General features: G+C 34.9%; 1 protein-coding gene across 1 annotated transcript in view; it reads left to right on the forward strand.

Moving 5' to 3' along the window:
* The window catches only part of LOC132738660 (uncharacterized), a gene marked incomplete at its 3' end in the record, with an annotated part of 69,553 nt that overhangs the window by 40,346 nt on the left and 12,188 nt on the right, over positions 1 to 17,019 (forward strand). Inside the window, exon 6 of the mRNA XM_060726240.1 lies at positions 16,214 to 16,828. Within this exon, the coding sequence (XP_060582223.1) occupies positions 16,214 to 16,828 (615 nt within the window). The remainder of the gene's footprint in view (positions 1 to 16,213; positions 16,829 to 17,019) is intronic.

Below are 17,019 nucleotides of genomic sequence, written 5' to 3' on the forward strand. Positions count from 1 at the left end.
TGTACCATAAGCACAGTGTTGAAGTGTCCCTCCCTTTCCTTTTAACAATAAATTCGATTTTCAACTTATTTTCCTCTTACAATTGTATATAACAAATGCAGACTAAAGTCAGCACATGTGACGCAGTCGTGATTGGGTAAAATCTTTTTTTAGAATAATGTAAAAGGGGGGCGTTCTTTATTCGCTGTGTTTTTTAAACGCGAGTGTATATTCAAAAATACGTCTGTGCGGGTAATAACGACGGAAAAATTAAGAATAGACATTGAAATTACAACGATCTGGAATACACTATAACCACAGTCCCTACGCTGATGCAGTTTTGTCCAATGCAAAACATTACCCCTTTAAATAAATAGATGGACAACATGTTTTATGCTGAAATCGATACGTCATCATTTTGCAAGTAAGACATTTAGACCCCTTGACTTCTCGCCGCCTTACGCTATAAAGATGGCTTCTAGACCCCTTGACACTTACACCCCTTTTTATATGGCTTTTCGACCTCTAGTGGGTAAGACATTTCGACCTCATTCTCAATTTTTGTACATTAGAATCCCAGTTACTTCGAGAAATAAATTAAAGCAAATAGCAAGTATTTTAATATATTTTCATAACAGGATCCGATATATATTGAAAACTTAAATAAAGAATTAATTTAACATTGTTTTATTCATCAAATGTTATGTTACACAGCAATGTAGCATTGCTACATAGCAGTAATAATACATATTTTTTATTAATATAACAAGCTTGGGCATAATATATCATATTAGAATTATGATAATGATAATAATGAATATGTGCGATTTATGCAATGCGTATTATTTATATCAACTATGTCTACTAGTTTGTAAAGATTTAGTTTATTTCTCTGTGTGAAACACATATATGTTATACATGTTATATTTGAGATAAATTATTTTACATGTCTACTTAATTTATGTTATATAATGAATTGTCTTGTCAAAGTAGCGATGATCTTATTTTTAAGGTATTTACATTATGAATCAAAAAATGCCAATCAATATATAAATGTTTGTTTTTTCAAAACAGTCTTCATGTTTTCGATTTAACGTATTTCGAGAATTACATGAACTATGTTTTTCAAATACAATATACTCGTACATTATGATATGTAGAACTGTAGGTATATTGACAAAATGATATAGTTTCATGTATTTCTTACATAATTAAATATGTTAATTTCGTGTTAATTTCCAAAATGTTTAATTACATCTCGCATTCCATATACGCATTTTTCTCATAGCTTGAATTAGTGAAATATTACCATAATAAGCTTCAAAAGCAATATTTTCGGCACTAACAATTGATGAAATTATTTAATATCTTAAAGAACAGAATATTTATTTTGACTTTAGCATATACAGCTTATCATCAATCATGAAAATATAACCAATTTATTTCAATTGCATGCAAATGAAAATGGCAAAAAATTGCATAGCAGGAAAATAACATACAATGTAATCAGTAAGCATAAAATCAAATTGACAACTATATATTACACACATGTCAACATATTATTAAACTTCAAGATTAATGTGATTGTTTTAGAGCCGTTAAAATAAATATACACAGCCTACACAATATTTTTGATTATAGCAATCTAACAGTTCAATGAACTTAAACATATTAGGACGATTTCTGAAGTAGGACGAATATATAATTTTCTCAAGTCTTTATACTTCTCACATATACACACAATACACCGTAATTGGACTGGCATATCGATGTGGTGGTATGTGTGTATATATTCTCTCATTTCTATAACAATCTATCTGCACACTTGTATCTTAAGTGATCCCACGCAGGGGAAAGTATAACTGTATTGAATTTAATTATCTCCCTTTATATATACTTTATCTGTCTAAATTCATTGTATCCTACGGATCTACTTGATCTTACGGGATCCAGTTGACTTTCGGAAATAGATATATAGTTCTCTGGTCCCAATCAGTGAAGAAGACAATAAAAATGTCATCGTTGATTTGTGAGACATGATAACAGAGAACAAACTCTATATATGCGAATGTTGAGCTTGTTTCAATGTGTAGTGCAGTTTGTGACTGTATATAAAGCTGTTCTGAAACCATCATTTTTGTGATGGTGGATGAGCAGTGGCTATGCTTTCATGACTGTTCTGCTAGGCGCTGTGCCGTTATTGGACTGGCATATCGATGTGGTGGTATGTGTGTATATATTCTCTCATTTCTATAACAATCTATCTGCACACTTGTATCTTAAGTGATCCCACGCAGGGGAAAGTATAACTGTATTGAATTTAATTATCTCCCTTTATAAATATATATATATAATTTGATGTCTTCCCATTACAATTTGTGAACAAATATAAACATAAAAAGTCTTTAACACATATCTTTGTGTAACATATACTTCTGTATGCAGTTCACTGTTCATGTTAAGGATATTGCTATGTTCTATTTTGTATTGAATGTTTCATATAAACAAAAAGAACACTTGCTTGTGTCACAAGTACATACAGTTGTCTTACTGTTTATCTTGTTTCATGGTGTACACCGAATAGTCATCTTTGTAATTCAACCATGAATATATAGGTTCGTCATTTCTGTATGTAGTGTATTTGAATCCCGTTCTCGTCCAGCATTCTACAATTGTTTTTTATGTTCGTGTTTCTACTGCTCGCTCCTCATCTGAGATTTCAATTACACCGTGAACGCTATCTTTATCACTGTCTAAATCACTCATTTGACCCTCGTATCACCACCGTTATCAATTCACCATCAAAATCCCTGATGTATTCACAAAGTTTTACAAACACTGGTAGTTCTTTTTCTGAACTCATCCATTTAGGAACACACTAATAATCAGTGAAGAGATACTTTCGTTTGAACGCTAGCCTAATCTGTGCTTGCAGGAATTTCATACACCTGACATCTATAAGTACTCCCATGAGCCCCAATCTTGAAATTGTGATGCTCTTCATAGGTGCTAACGGGATTTAGCAAATATCAAATGCTCTTGTAATGAACTATTATTCTTGTGTATGTAAATTAAGCTTTTTCTGAAGCATCACAAAAGCAAACCAAATTTGTTGTTTCAGATTGGATGCCTTTTTCTGGTGAAACACATCTTGGAATCTTGACGTTAGATATGTTTTCCAAATATGTTTCTATTTCATTACACTCACTTTTCATGTCATCTGGAACTTCCTTATCCCATCTGATTCCTTTACTCAAAAGACGTTGGATAAGTAGTTTGCCTTTTAACAACACTGGTGAAAATAATCCTAACAAATCGTAGTGCACTGCTATTTTTTCAGTACACTTCTTTTAGTAGTAGTTTCATCAACACGGGTTTTAAAGACATTGTATCTTGTTATTGATCCCAACACATTCCAAGAACTGTCAAGGAATTTACTTCAGATTTGTCTTCTTTGGGTATTTAAGCGTTGAAAATATCACTATTCGATGCCCATTCTCAGAGATTCATTAATGCCGTTATATATCCTTTGCTTCGTTGTAGAACGCAATGCCTTAAAAGTCAGTATCGGTACCCGTTATCAAGTTATCCACGTATATGTTATTTTTCACTGTCTCTGCAATGTCGTTATTGTACAATTCTTGATGACACTGTATTGTCGCTCCAAGTAGGAATGAACTAGCTATAATACCAAAAGGTACTCTACAAAATCTATATTCCTTTATGTTTGTGGAATTGAAAATTGGTTCACTTGTATTGTTTAACCACAGAAAGCAAGTAACGTCCCTCTCGTCATTTTGTAGGCCTATTTGCAGGAAGGCATTTTCAATGTCAGCTACAATGGCAACACTGTGTATCCTGAATCTAATTAACATCCAACATATATCTTGCAGAATCACAGGTCCGCGATACATGCACTAGTTTAAACTTAAATTCTGTTTCTTAGTTTTAGCTGATGCATCGTACACTATCCTGAGTTTTGTTGTGTTTTTCTGTGGAGTAATAACTGGTTGGTGCGGAAGGTAATGTAACAAACCATCTTGCTGCTTGTAATCAACATTGTCTATGAGGCCCTGGTTAAGTTGATCAGCTAGTACTTTGTTGTATTTTTCCATTAACTCAGGTTTATCACTCAAACGAGAAACAGCTGACTTTAGTCGACCCATGGCGAAATGTTTGTTGATCGGTAGGTCAAATTCTTCTTCACGCCAGTGCCTGATAACGATAATTTAAAAATGTAAATGTGTCTCTGAACTTTTTCATTGCTAACTCGTCATTGGTAACTTCTATCTCATCTCTTATACCAATTGTTTCAAGGTTCCAGAAATCTTGTAACTCAGGCTCCACTTTCATTGACGGGTCCGAACTTGTTAAGACATTTCTTGCTGTAACATTGTTTGCATAAGTCATTACGAACATATTCATTAAAGAAATGTCTTGTCTCTTTTCCATTGTTCGTTCAGTTAGGATCCATCCAAATTTTGATGCAAGTAAGTACAGGCGTGGCTGTATCTCGATACGGTTCGACAACACTATATCAATAAAGTAATCATTACCGATGAGCATTTCTATTGTTGATGTCTTGCGTTCAGAGGGAAGTGTGTCTGCTAACTCAACACTGTGTATTAGATTTTCTAACTATTCTGACAGAGAACTCGGCACAACGTTTCTATGTATTGTTCCACTTATTGTAGGAACTATATTAGCCTCAATAGTCTGGAGCTACGGTTATTAAGTTTCAAATTTAAATTTGTTGACTTCGTTTTGATCACCTTTGGTTTGCCACTTCCAAACGTAACAGGTTAAAGCTCTTCTTTCGTATGTCCCTTTAACCCTAATTGTGACGCTAACCACCTGTAATGTACGTCCGCTGTGATCCTGAATCAAGTAGTAACCTTGTTCTTGCTCTAATTGAATTAGATGGATTCACTATTTCCATTTTAGCTGTTTGCATAAGCATCATTTCATTAGATGAAATGGAACAGGTGTAACTGTTCTTTTTGCTAATTGCTCAGCTTGAGGGCTTTTTTTAGTTCCTCAGACATGAGTACTCTTGTTTCTTAAACTTTGTATTAATCGGGACACAGACTTTTGTGATGCGAATTTATTTTGCTACAGTATGTGACTTGTGACCATCCTTAACACATTTGAAACATGTACCTTGAAGTTGTCGTTTTGTTTCTTCATGTGTCTTGTATTTAAAACACTCTCATCACTCCAATAGTCTCTTTCACAATACAGTGTAACTTCCGAAAACCGAACACCCATGGGACTTGTCAAAAAGTTCGGATTTCAGAGGTTTCCGGAATTCAGAGGTTTATGATAATGTGGACAAAACTAAGCCACTTAATATCACTAAATGTCAAGGAAGATGTGGCCATTACTGTAATATCATATATAATAGTTTTTAAATCAAGATAAAGATGTGCATGAAAAGAATACATTTTTATCTTACCTGCAAATGCTTTTGAATTTCTATCAGTTTGTAGAAATGTTGTTAATTGCTTAAACTTACATATCATCCGATGCTAGTTAATTAATTATTACATAAAATGCAATCAAATCCCAAAAGACGTTTGATGCATACATTGTCCAATTAATTGTCATTTAATCCACTAATTAACACTTCAAATTAACTGACCGCCGTAAATAACTTTAATTATCCGCATCACTTCAAACATACCATTTCACAGTTTGTGATTTTAACGCGTGTCAAATTACACGATCACCGCTAATAAGTAAACAATCGATAGGGACATTAAATCTTCCTGCAGGGTAAACATTCTCGATTTACAATGTATTTCACACCTTTGGATATTTCCGGTTTTTGGAGGTAAAATTGCATTGATTTGATTTTACGAAAATATCGTCCGGAATTCAGAATTTAGAAGTTCCGGAATTCAGAAGTATAATATTAATAGAAAATAGAACGGAAAAAATCGGGACCGAAAAAATTGTTCGGTTTTTAGAAGTTTCCGGATTTCAGAAGTTCCGGAATTCGGAAGTTACACTGTAGCGACATTTAGTTGCATATGTTTCACGTTTCTCGAGTTTCACATCTTTTTAGGACATTACTTGTTTCCCTTTTCCCATTTCAGAAGTACCCTTAACATTTGCTTAAACTAGTGCCTTAGCTGAGGAATTATAATGCAAATTAAAGCTACTTCTCGGAACATTTGTTTTGGTTTTGGCTATAATTCTTGTTTTTCGGCTTGGCCTCTACTTTTTTCTCAGCACGTTCACGAGCAATGACATACCGTAATATTTTGTTAAATGTTGTAACAGACTATTTCTTGTCTGCTCCGTTTTGTATCTCCAGTTGCACTGACACTTCTTCTCGTAATTTTGAGCGTATGATGGGCACAAATACATCTTGATCAATGTTCTGGTTCAATACTTGTAGACTTCGAATATGTTTTTCTATGTTATCAGACAGTGTTCTCAAACTTGCTACTTTGTTGTTTGCTTAAGTTAGATGTATCAACTGATTGTAATGCAGATCAATGATTTTCTGTTGGTTTCCTTATCTATTCTTTAAGACATCCACAGCAACTGAATAATTCTCACTAGATAACACAAGGCCAGCTATTGACCCTCTGGCCTCACCAAACAACTTACTTTTCAAATAATATAACTTTTCCACGTTTAAAAAATTAATTGAATTCGTGAAAGAATCCAAAAATTCCACCCACCTGGTCTTATCACCGCCCAAAGATACCATCTCAAATTTTGGCAGTTTTACTGAGTATTTTTCGTCATGTCTCATTTCTTGTCTGAAACTAAATTCTTGTTGCTGTTGTTTTAATTGTGCCATCATGAGCATTTGCATATCCTGCTGTAACGTAATGAGCGCTTCACTTGACTTGTAGGACCCTCTAGCTGAACACTTTGCAGATTGTGTTGGTTGTGTTTGGCTTGCTCCAGTTTTCCTTAGTACGCCTTCAGATCCAAGAATATTTCCATTGCAGCGTAGCATAACTCACAGGCATCCTTCATTAGCTTGTAAGTTTATTAATCCTTCTCTAGATTGAATGCAGAAGCTAACTTTATACTCTGCATCTCCACTTTATTGATGTATGTATTGATTTTTTCAATACATTTCACAACACTTGCTTTTTCTCCTCTAAATCAATCTCCACAGTATTAGAATCAAACAGCATTTTCGCTTCATCTTAAGAAGTAATTAGAATATTCCTGTACCGAGTCCTTACACCTTTCAAGTACACCACATTTGCCATGATACTATTTCTAAGTCAGACATGTAAATAATTCACAAACCTTGTTTTAATTTTTCATGTATTCACCGTTAGACACTTGTTCCTTCAGTTTTGAATATCCGGTTCGAGGGACCAAACAATGTGGGGAATTTTGCCACACCGGATTTTTTTATGCTGTAAAACAAAATTAATGCCTTTGCTTTTCACCTTTTTTATTTTGTACATACAATACTTTTGTATTCAAACACTTTCATTGAATTCTTTTACTTTCCACGTTTAGTTCTATATTGATTCTGCCCAAATACCACATGTTACCCTTTTTATATCACAAATTCCCGCCGTAAGTAAAATTTACAAAAACATGAAATACATAAACAGTAGCAATAATATATCATTACAATTTCCCACCAAAAGTAAAATATACAAAAGACATGAAAATGTGAATAGGAGCAATGATATTTGTAATTAACCAAATTGGAGCAAATGAGAGCAAATTCATAACATACAAGTCATTTTGGTGTATAGGCTGACATGGAATCAAGAGTCTTGTACATATTCATTCAGTAGTTTGTCGGTTTTCTATGTTATAACATGATACCTGTGAGGCTAGATTATCACTTGGAATAAATACATGTAATTTACTCTTGGGATGAAAACATTTACTACCCAAACTAATATGTTTTTTGTAATTTAAAGTTCACTTTTAATTTTGTAAAAAGCTAGCGGATTGTATAAGGTTTGACACTTTAAGGCCCTTAAATAATGCTAAAGACCAAGCCAAGGCCATTGAAACAAAAGATATAGTCCTGTCACATCGCAACCAAATATGAGACATATTCCTAAGAATATGGACGATACTTGGCCACTAACTCAACAAATATAGACATATGAGCCAAATAAAATCAGATTATCTGCGAAAAATGATAAAGAATGGAATCAATTTCTCTTTTGACTAAAGTCAACCTCAATAAAAAGGCAAAATAATAAATTAATCTGTCTTATATCATTTGTTGAATCTTCCTATGTGCTTTAATGTATTCTATATTTCACCAGTTTGGGATATCCTAATTATTAGCATCATACACAATTGAAAATGAAACCGATGCTTGGTAAAAATTTCATTCCAAATTAGCAGTAGGTATGTTTTGGTGAGGGAAATATTCGGTTGCTTCGGTTTCCCGAAGCCTGCCCCCGAAGCTTGCCCTCCGAAGCCTGCCCCCGAAGCCTGCCCCCGAGGCCTGCCCCCGAATATTTCCCTGCACCCCCCGAAGCTTGCAACAAAGCTTACCCCCGAAGACTGTCCGAAGACTACCCTACCCTTTATCACGTAAAATACATGATCAAACACCGGTCATTAAAAACGTTAGTTTGTGTTAATTAAACTTCATTGCAAGCTATCTGCATTAGCACCAATATTCCTGAAAGTCTGCGAGTACCTCAGAAACTATCGCAAACCACTGAAATGGACCCTGGAGGGTCCCAAGAAGTCCAAAATGCCATGACTTCAATTGGCACCAAAATTCCTGAAAGTCTGCGAGTACCTCAGAAACTGTCGCAGACCACTGAAATGGACTCTGGAGGGTCCCAAGAAGTCCAAAATGTCATTATTTCCTTTGGCACCAACTATTCTGAAAGTCTGCGAGTGCCTCAGAAACTGTCGCAGACCATTGAAATGGACTCTGGGGGCCCCTAGAAGTAAAAAAATGTAAATATATCATCTGGCACCAAAAATCCTGAAAGTCTGCGAGTGGCTCAGAAACAGTCGCAGACAAGTAAAATAGCCATAGAAAGGTTCCTAGATATCAAAATGTACAGGCTGACCTAGTTAAATATGTGTGCATAATTTTACGGTTTTAACTAGGGGAATGTTTAGATATGGTGTCGTGTTTTAGTCATTTTAAATTATATATATATACTGAAACAAAAAAGAAACTTTCTCCAGGTTTGAATGTAGATATGTTAGTACATATTTTCAATCCTTTTGAAACTCGATTTTTACGTTGAATAAACATATGGAGCTTTTATACGGCGATTAGCTGACCGATTTTGCAAACAAAACGAGTTTTACAAGCTACTACATGTATATATGTGTGTACATCTAAGTGGTACCGTTGAACAACTGGCACATACTTCACATATTTCTTTTTTGGTTCAGTATATATACAAACATTTTTGCCGAGTGAGTTTGGGGGGGTGTAGGGTACTTCTAGGGTACTTGAAACCGATGAAAAAAAAACAATCAGAGCCTTGTATATGTGTATAAATGAGGAGGAAATCGCATAGCTGGCACTAACTTCTGGAAGTCCATTTATGTCGCAGACTGTGGGGTTCGTAGTTTGGTGTTTGAAGGAAAGAACATACATAGTATATAAAACTGTCGTTAAATAGGAAATGTGTCACTGAGTTAATATTGTTTTACACCCAACATAGAAACAAATGACATTTACTTTATGGAAAACGGTGAAACTGTGTTACTTTGACAAATGGCATACGCCAGAATTTTACTCGTGCTTTTGCATATTATAAAAACAAGATTGCATTCAGTACTACGTAAATTTATTTTACAGTGAGGAGTGACATGAAGGTGGTAAGGAGTGGCATGAGGATGGCGAGGAGAGGCATGAGGGTGGTGAGGAGTGGCATGAGGGTGGTGAGGAGTGGCATGAGGGTGGTGAGGAATGGCATGAGGGTGGTGAGAAGTGGCATGAGGATGGTGAGGAGTAAATACTGGCAGAGTACCAACCAGAAAATTACTGACTTTCAAATGTAGAAAATGTTATTTAAAGTGAGGCTGTCATACCTTGTTTAGTTCAGTCATCGTTTGATTATTGAAGAGTAAAGACGCTCATTCGTCAATATGGATATATTTCATAACGCAGCGAGGAGCAACAAAAGTAAAAAATAGCAGACTTTTAAAAAAGGCGGACATATTTGAAAACGTGGCGAGGACAAGTAAAATGACTGGACGACAAAACAGTAAAACATCGTGATCTGAAATGTTCATACGAATGGTACTTCCAGCGGAACAGATGACCGCTATAGCTAAAAGTATGTTCAGACGTCAAGCTTAACCTAAAGATGTGTCAATTATAGGTCAGAAAGAAATAAAACCTACCAGTGAAAAACGCAAACGTCAGAATTCAAAAGTTGGTGACAAAAGCAGAAAGAGTAAAAAGCCTAGACATGATCCGCCATCAAGCGAAAGAAAGCATAAGTAGAACACGGGTGAAATCGACACCGCATTTATAGGACAAGTATTAAATTGAAGAGTTCACTGACTCCTCCTCATTCTTGTTTAAAACTTTGAGGAGTGAGAACGATGTTTCAGTGCGATATTTGTTTGAAAACTTTTGGGAGAAAGGATAATATGTTACGTCATAGAAAATCAGCGCATTCAGAACAAGACCCGAAGACATGATGTCAAACATCGACTCGGAAGAAGACGCGATGTCGGACTTATCAGTGAAAGATGATATTTTTGGATCCATAGAAAACAATGAGTCCAGTCATAGCGACAATGAAGATGACGCATCTGTCACCTCAGAGAAGTTTTTGATGATCGATCCTTGGGACAACATTGTAGATGAAGCGTTCCAAAAGTGTCAGTCGCAGTATGACTCCATGGTAAATGAGCTTATGGAGGATGATACCGACATCAGTCTGAGTGAAGCCAAGGAAAGGGCTTTCAGAAACATGAAAAGCACCTACAGGAAAGCACTAATAAACAGTTTTGGTAGTAAAGTGGTGTAGTTTGAAGCAATGAAAATAGATCCTATTTATAAATCTATTAAAAAGACAGTGAATAGGTTGATTGATACAGATGGGTACGACAAGGAGGAAGCTTTGAAATACGGTATACTCAAAAGGCAGTTTTTATTTGACAAGGTTCTAAATAGTTACGAAATTCCAGAGCTAGACGGACAGGATGTTATGGAACAACAGGAAGACTCCGAATGATTGTGTAAAAACCTAAAACGGATAGTGGTGTTGTATGTGAAAAAAGAACCAAATAAACAATACATTGTAAAAATGGACACATTACCTTTCACATTTCAGCCTTTGTGTTAAAGCTAGAGGTTTTCAATGATTTATATTTTAGTAAGACTGTATTGTGCTTTCCTTATGTTGTGTAAATACACTGTAAAAAAAATTACGTAGTACTGAATATAATCTTGTTTTTTTCATGTGCAAAAGCACGAGTAAAATTCTGGCGTATGCCATTTGTTAAAGTAACACCGTTTCACCGTTTTCCATAAAGTAAATGGCATTTGTTTCTTTGTTTGGTGTAAGACAATATTAACTCAATGACACATTTCCTATTTAACGACAGTTTTATATACTTTGTAGGTTCTTTCCTTCATACACCAAACTACGAACCCCACAGTCTGCGACATTTTCAGAAACTCGCCTGGACTTCCAGAAGTTAGTGCCAGCTATGCGATTTCCTCCTCATTTATACACATGTACAAGTCTTTGATTGTTTTTTTTTCATCGGTTTTAAGTACCCTAGAAGATTATCCTACCCCCCAAACTCACTCGGCAAAAATGTCTGTATATATATATATAATTTCACGACACCATTTCTAAACATTCCCCTAGTTAAAAACCGTGAAATTATGCACACATATTTAACTAGGTCAGCCTGTACATTTTGAAATCTAGGAACCTTTCTATGGCCATTTTACTTGTCTGCGACTGTTTCTGAGCCACTCGCAGACTTTCAGGAATTTTGGTGCAAGAGGATAAATTTACACTTTTGACTTTTAGGGACCCCCCCAGAGTCCATTTCAGTGGTCTGCGACAGTTTCTGAGGTACTAGCAGACTTTCAGGATTTTTGGTGTCAATGGAATTAATGACATTTTGGACTTCTTGGGACCCTCCAGAGTCCATTTCAGTGGTCTGCGACAGTTTCTGAGGTACTAGCAGACTTTCAAGAATTTTTGGTGCCAATGGAAATAATAGCATTTTGGACTTGTTGGGACCCTCCAGAGTCCATTGCAGTGGTCTGCGACAGTTTCTGAGGTACTCGCAGACTTTCAGGAATCTAGGTGCCAATGCAGATAGCTTGCAATGAAGTTTAGTTAATACAAATTTACGTTTTTAATGAACGGTGTTTGATCATGTATGTCACGTGATAAAGGGTGGGGTAGTCTTCGGACAGTCTTCGGGGTAAGCTTTGTTGCAAGCTTCGGGGGGGGGGGCAGGCTTCGGGTTTTGTGAGGGAAATATTCGGGGCAGGCTTCGGGGCAGGCTTCGGGGCAGGCTTTCGGGGCAGGCTTCGGAGGGCAAGCTTCGGGGGCAGGCTTCGGGAAACCGAAGCAACCGAATATTTCCCTCACCAACACATACCTACAATTAGCCTGTAAAAACTGGAAAGAATGCTCATGCATGTCGGTCGTGCATACGGAAAATATGTGTCAGGTATCAGTCCGAGTTGCATTATCTTATCAGTCAGTCAAGCTCATCCGAAAGGTTGATGTATATAATGGTCTCATTGGCCTCCCGTACAACAAAATAGTCTCATCACAAAAATCGACTTGCATACATATTTAGAATCATTCAGTGAATTGCTGAGTTCAAAATTTATAGGTAACCTTTTGGTTGATAATAACTTTTAAGGACATGAATGGTGACATGTCCGCGGTCCGTACTCTCAGTGCCTGAAAGGGCAGATGAACCCTCATTAAGCCTAGAAAACACACACATATGCACACGAACACGCACATACATACATACATACATGCATACATACGAGCATACATACATCTGGGATATCTAGTATTTAGGATGCTATATTTATAAGTCAAATAATTAATGAGGAACTGTGGGTAATATGTGTTTTAAGAATTGTATTTTTGTGATAATTGAAATACAAAAGTGAAGGATATGTGTATTTTTATTCATGATTTTAGGTTGAAAATAATTTTGAGAAAAAAAAAATGTTTCTTGAAATATATAATTCGGATAATTTAGGAATGAGTTTGAGATTTTAATTTTACATTTTATTATACATGTATCATACGCTCGGTACACACTACAAAGGTATATGTGCATGCGCATATACACTTTTTTAAATTTGATTTAGGATCGTTTCCTTATTGTGTTACTCTTTTTGGTCATAGTGTTGCACATTCGTTATTATTTCTACTTCTATTTGCATATTCCCGCGTTACTGAACAGTGTTGTCTTGAAACTTAAATAAGTGTTAGTGACCATCATACCCACTTCCAGACAAGTATTTATAATAGTTCGTATTTTCCATGGCAGGACAGATTGTGTTTTGCTGTTCATTTATTCTTCTCAGTTGTTTACAGTAGAAGATATTGTTGTTTTTTTTTTTGCGCATGTTTCACCCGAGGGATCTTCTGTTTATGATAATTTAGAAGGCACTGTGTAATATTTCAGCCAATAATTGGTATGCATAATTTAAAGATTTTTTGTTCGATGTTTCCGCCATACCACTTAACACAGAGAATATGACCGAAATAAAAATGAAGATTGTGTTGAAGTAGATAAACCGTTTACTCGTGCTGAAATTGAATCAGCCATCAATAATTTGTCTAATGACAAAAGCCCTGGACTTGTTGACATACCATCAGAGTTTTATAAATATACATTAAATGAGAGTATTAACATCATAGAAGCGATATTTTAGAGAAACCTTAACGCGGGCGTTTATCCTAAAATTTGGGGTAAAAGCGTGGTAACAGCAATTTATAAAAATGGTTCGATCAATGACCCTAGTAACTATAGAGGGATTTCTGTAACTAATACTCTGTATAAAGTATTTTCTAGAATAATTAACACTCGAGTTCATAACTGGACCGAAAATAATAATAAAACCGACGAGTCACAAGCCGGCTAAAGACACGGATAATCAACGGTAGAAATTTTTTTTTGTTTACTGGCAATGGCTCAGAAATATTAAACAAGGAAGGGGTAGATTCTAATGTCGATTTTAAGACAGCATTCAACAAATTAAATCACGCAAAGCTTTTTGAAATATTATATCGTAGAGGTCTCCGCGGCAAATTTTTACGCGTGCTTAAGACTATGTATTCTACGGTGGCTGATTTTGAACACTTTTGTGCATCGTGTTGTCGCTAGCAACAGCAACAGCACGACAAAGTGCCAAACGGTGCGTTATCGAATTTTCGTCTTGTCTTCCTGTCGCTAACAATACACGCCAAACAGGGCGTTGTCGTGCGGCGTGTTGTCGCGTAGTCACATTGTCCCCGGGCCCAAAATGGAGGGGAATTCCGGTGCAACAAACCCCTTTTAGGGGACAAACAAAAAAATGGGAAAACGCGCCTTTTGGGCCCCTTTTTTGGGACAAGACAAAAAGGGCGTTCAAAAAAAATTTTTGTGCTATGAAAACAAAACGCGAAATGTGTTAGAAAACATTTTTTACGTTCGTGTGTAAAAGTCTTTGTTTTAAAACAAAAAAATACACAAAATTTTTAATAAAAACAATGTTTTTAAAAAATTCCCCCTTAAATTTTGGGTAAAAAAATAGGGGACGTAAGAGCACCAAAAACCCTTAAAAAATGAATTAGTAATTTTAAAAAAAAAAATTTTTTAAAACAACAATAAAAAGAATTGTTTTATGTTTACGGACGACATTGTAACTCCCAAAACCGCCGTCAAATACAGAACACATTTAAAATAAAATTTTTTTTTAGATACGGGATGGAGTTGAATTTTAAAAAAAAGGGTTATGGTATTCAATAACGGAGATGGTTTAGAAAAATTTTGAATCCCCTTTTATTGGATTTCCCGTTAATGTAGTTCAATTTATAAAAAATTGGGTTTTTAAACAACTAAATTTGGAACAACCCCAATAAAAAATAAAGCTTTTTTTAGCCATAAAAAGTACAAAAATCTTTTGACAGGATATTTTTCCAAAACAAAGAATATTTAAAACATGCTTGGGTGAAACCAATATTTTTTTAAGCCCACAAGTATGGGGTTATGTTTGTAATGTATTGAAAAATGTCAAAATAAAATTTTTTTAAATTCCATTTGTTAATAGAACTAAAAAAAAAAATTAAGAATGTGGCGTTCATTTTGTTTTTTTTTTATAATATTAAATTTTTGGTGAAATTACATACTAAGGAACAATCAAGTACAACTCGTGAACAGTAGTTTTTACCTTTTAAAAAAGTTTTCATGATGATGCGGGAGAATAATTGGGGGAATAATAAAATTAAATAAAAACAATTTGATTATTCGAGTAAAGGTTTTGTTTTTTCGGATATCGCAAGAAACATGTAATCCTGACCTTTTTATCCATTCTTTAAAAAGAGACTGGTTGATTGCTATACTCAAATTTGGCATAATAATATAATTATATTAATACTTCCAGTCGATACTTTCATTATAGAAATTTCAAATCACTATTAGATATAGAAAAAAACTTAATACATGTATTTGATTTACCATTCGTTAAGTTTTAGTGGTCTAGCCACAAATTTAAAATTGAAATCGGCAAACATTTAAAAAAACCAAGAGAACAACGCTTTTGTACCTTTAAATGATAGAAATATCTCATCTATTGAATGTGAATTTCATGTTGTTGTTTTTCATGGCTATAAATAAAGTACGCCAACTATACTTACTTAAATTGGTGTGATGGTAGAATAAATTTAAATGATTTTTATTCATTACTGAACTCAAGTTGTGATACAACAATACGCTATGTGTATTTATATACACATGAGATGATATAAGTTGCATTGTATTTTATGGGCCGGTGGTTATCAAATGAATATGTTGTTGTTGTTAAGTCGATCGTGCTGTTTCACGGACAGCTTTTATTGATTGTTTTTTCAAAATTTTCTGACAGTATCCGTTCAGATTAACACGTACAGTATTTGATTTCTAAATGTGACTATTGCTTCCTAAGAATAGGCAAGAATTGAATCAGTTTTCTCCAAATATTCAACATGCACTGTAATAACGCTGTAAAATTCAAACTGATATTTTGCAAGTTTCATAACTGTCTTTTTCTTTACAGATTGAAAAAAACACGTCTTTGTCTCCGGAAAGTAAATCTGTCAAGGATCAGAAGCCTTTTGTAGAAACACCATCTAAGTCTCCAGAAAGTAAATCTGTCAATGAGCAGAAACCTTTTGTTGAAACACCATCTAAGTATCCAGAAAGTAAAACTGTCAAGGAGCAGAAGCCTTTTGTTGAAGCACCATCTAAATATACAGAAAGCAAATCTGTCAAGGAGCAGAAGCCTTTTGTTGAAACACCATCTAAGTCGCCAGAAAGTAAATATGTCAAGGAGCAGAAGCCTTTTGTTGAAACACCATCTATTGGGCGTATTTGTATTCAAAGAGACGGTATTTGTCCTGAAGATAATGTAGCTGCAATAGATATTGGGACATCACTTTCTGGTTGTGCCTATTATTGTAGGGAAGGTATACACATACCGAGTTGGTGGGGTGGTGATGCACTGGGGAGACGTCAGAAAACACCGACGTGTATATTGTTTGATTCCAATGAGGTATTCCATAGCTTTGGTTTTGAAGCTGAAGATAATTATGCGAGTCTTCCTGAAGAAACGAACGATTATATGAATTGGTTTTTCTTTAAGCATTTCAAAATGCAGTTGTACGTAAACATGGTATGTATCAGTCATTGCTATTGCTATTTATAAGAATTTCAGTTCAATCATAATGTTTATATTACCTGAGTTGACCAAAAAAGTTTAAGTTTCAGTTTTTATTAAACCAAGGCATATAATATGCAATTGATTGTAACAAACAAACAAACAGAAAAATAACAGTCAAAATTATACTTATATCGCAATAAAAG

This window comes from Ruditapes philippinarum, unplaced genomic scaffold, assembly GCF_026571515.1.
Source record: "Ruditapes philippinarum isolate M1 unplaced genomic scaffold, ASM2657151v2 ctg3516_1_1_1_1, whole genome shotgun sequence".
NCBI classification, from domain to species: domain Eukaryota; kingdom Metazoa; phylum Mollusca; class Bivalvia; order Venerida; family Veneridae; genus Ruditapes; species Ruditapes philippinarum.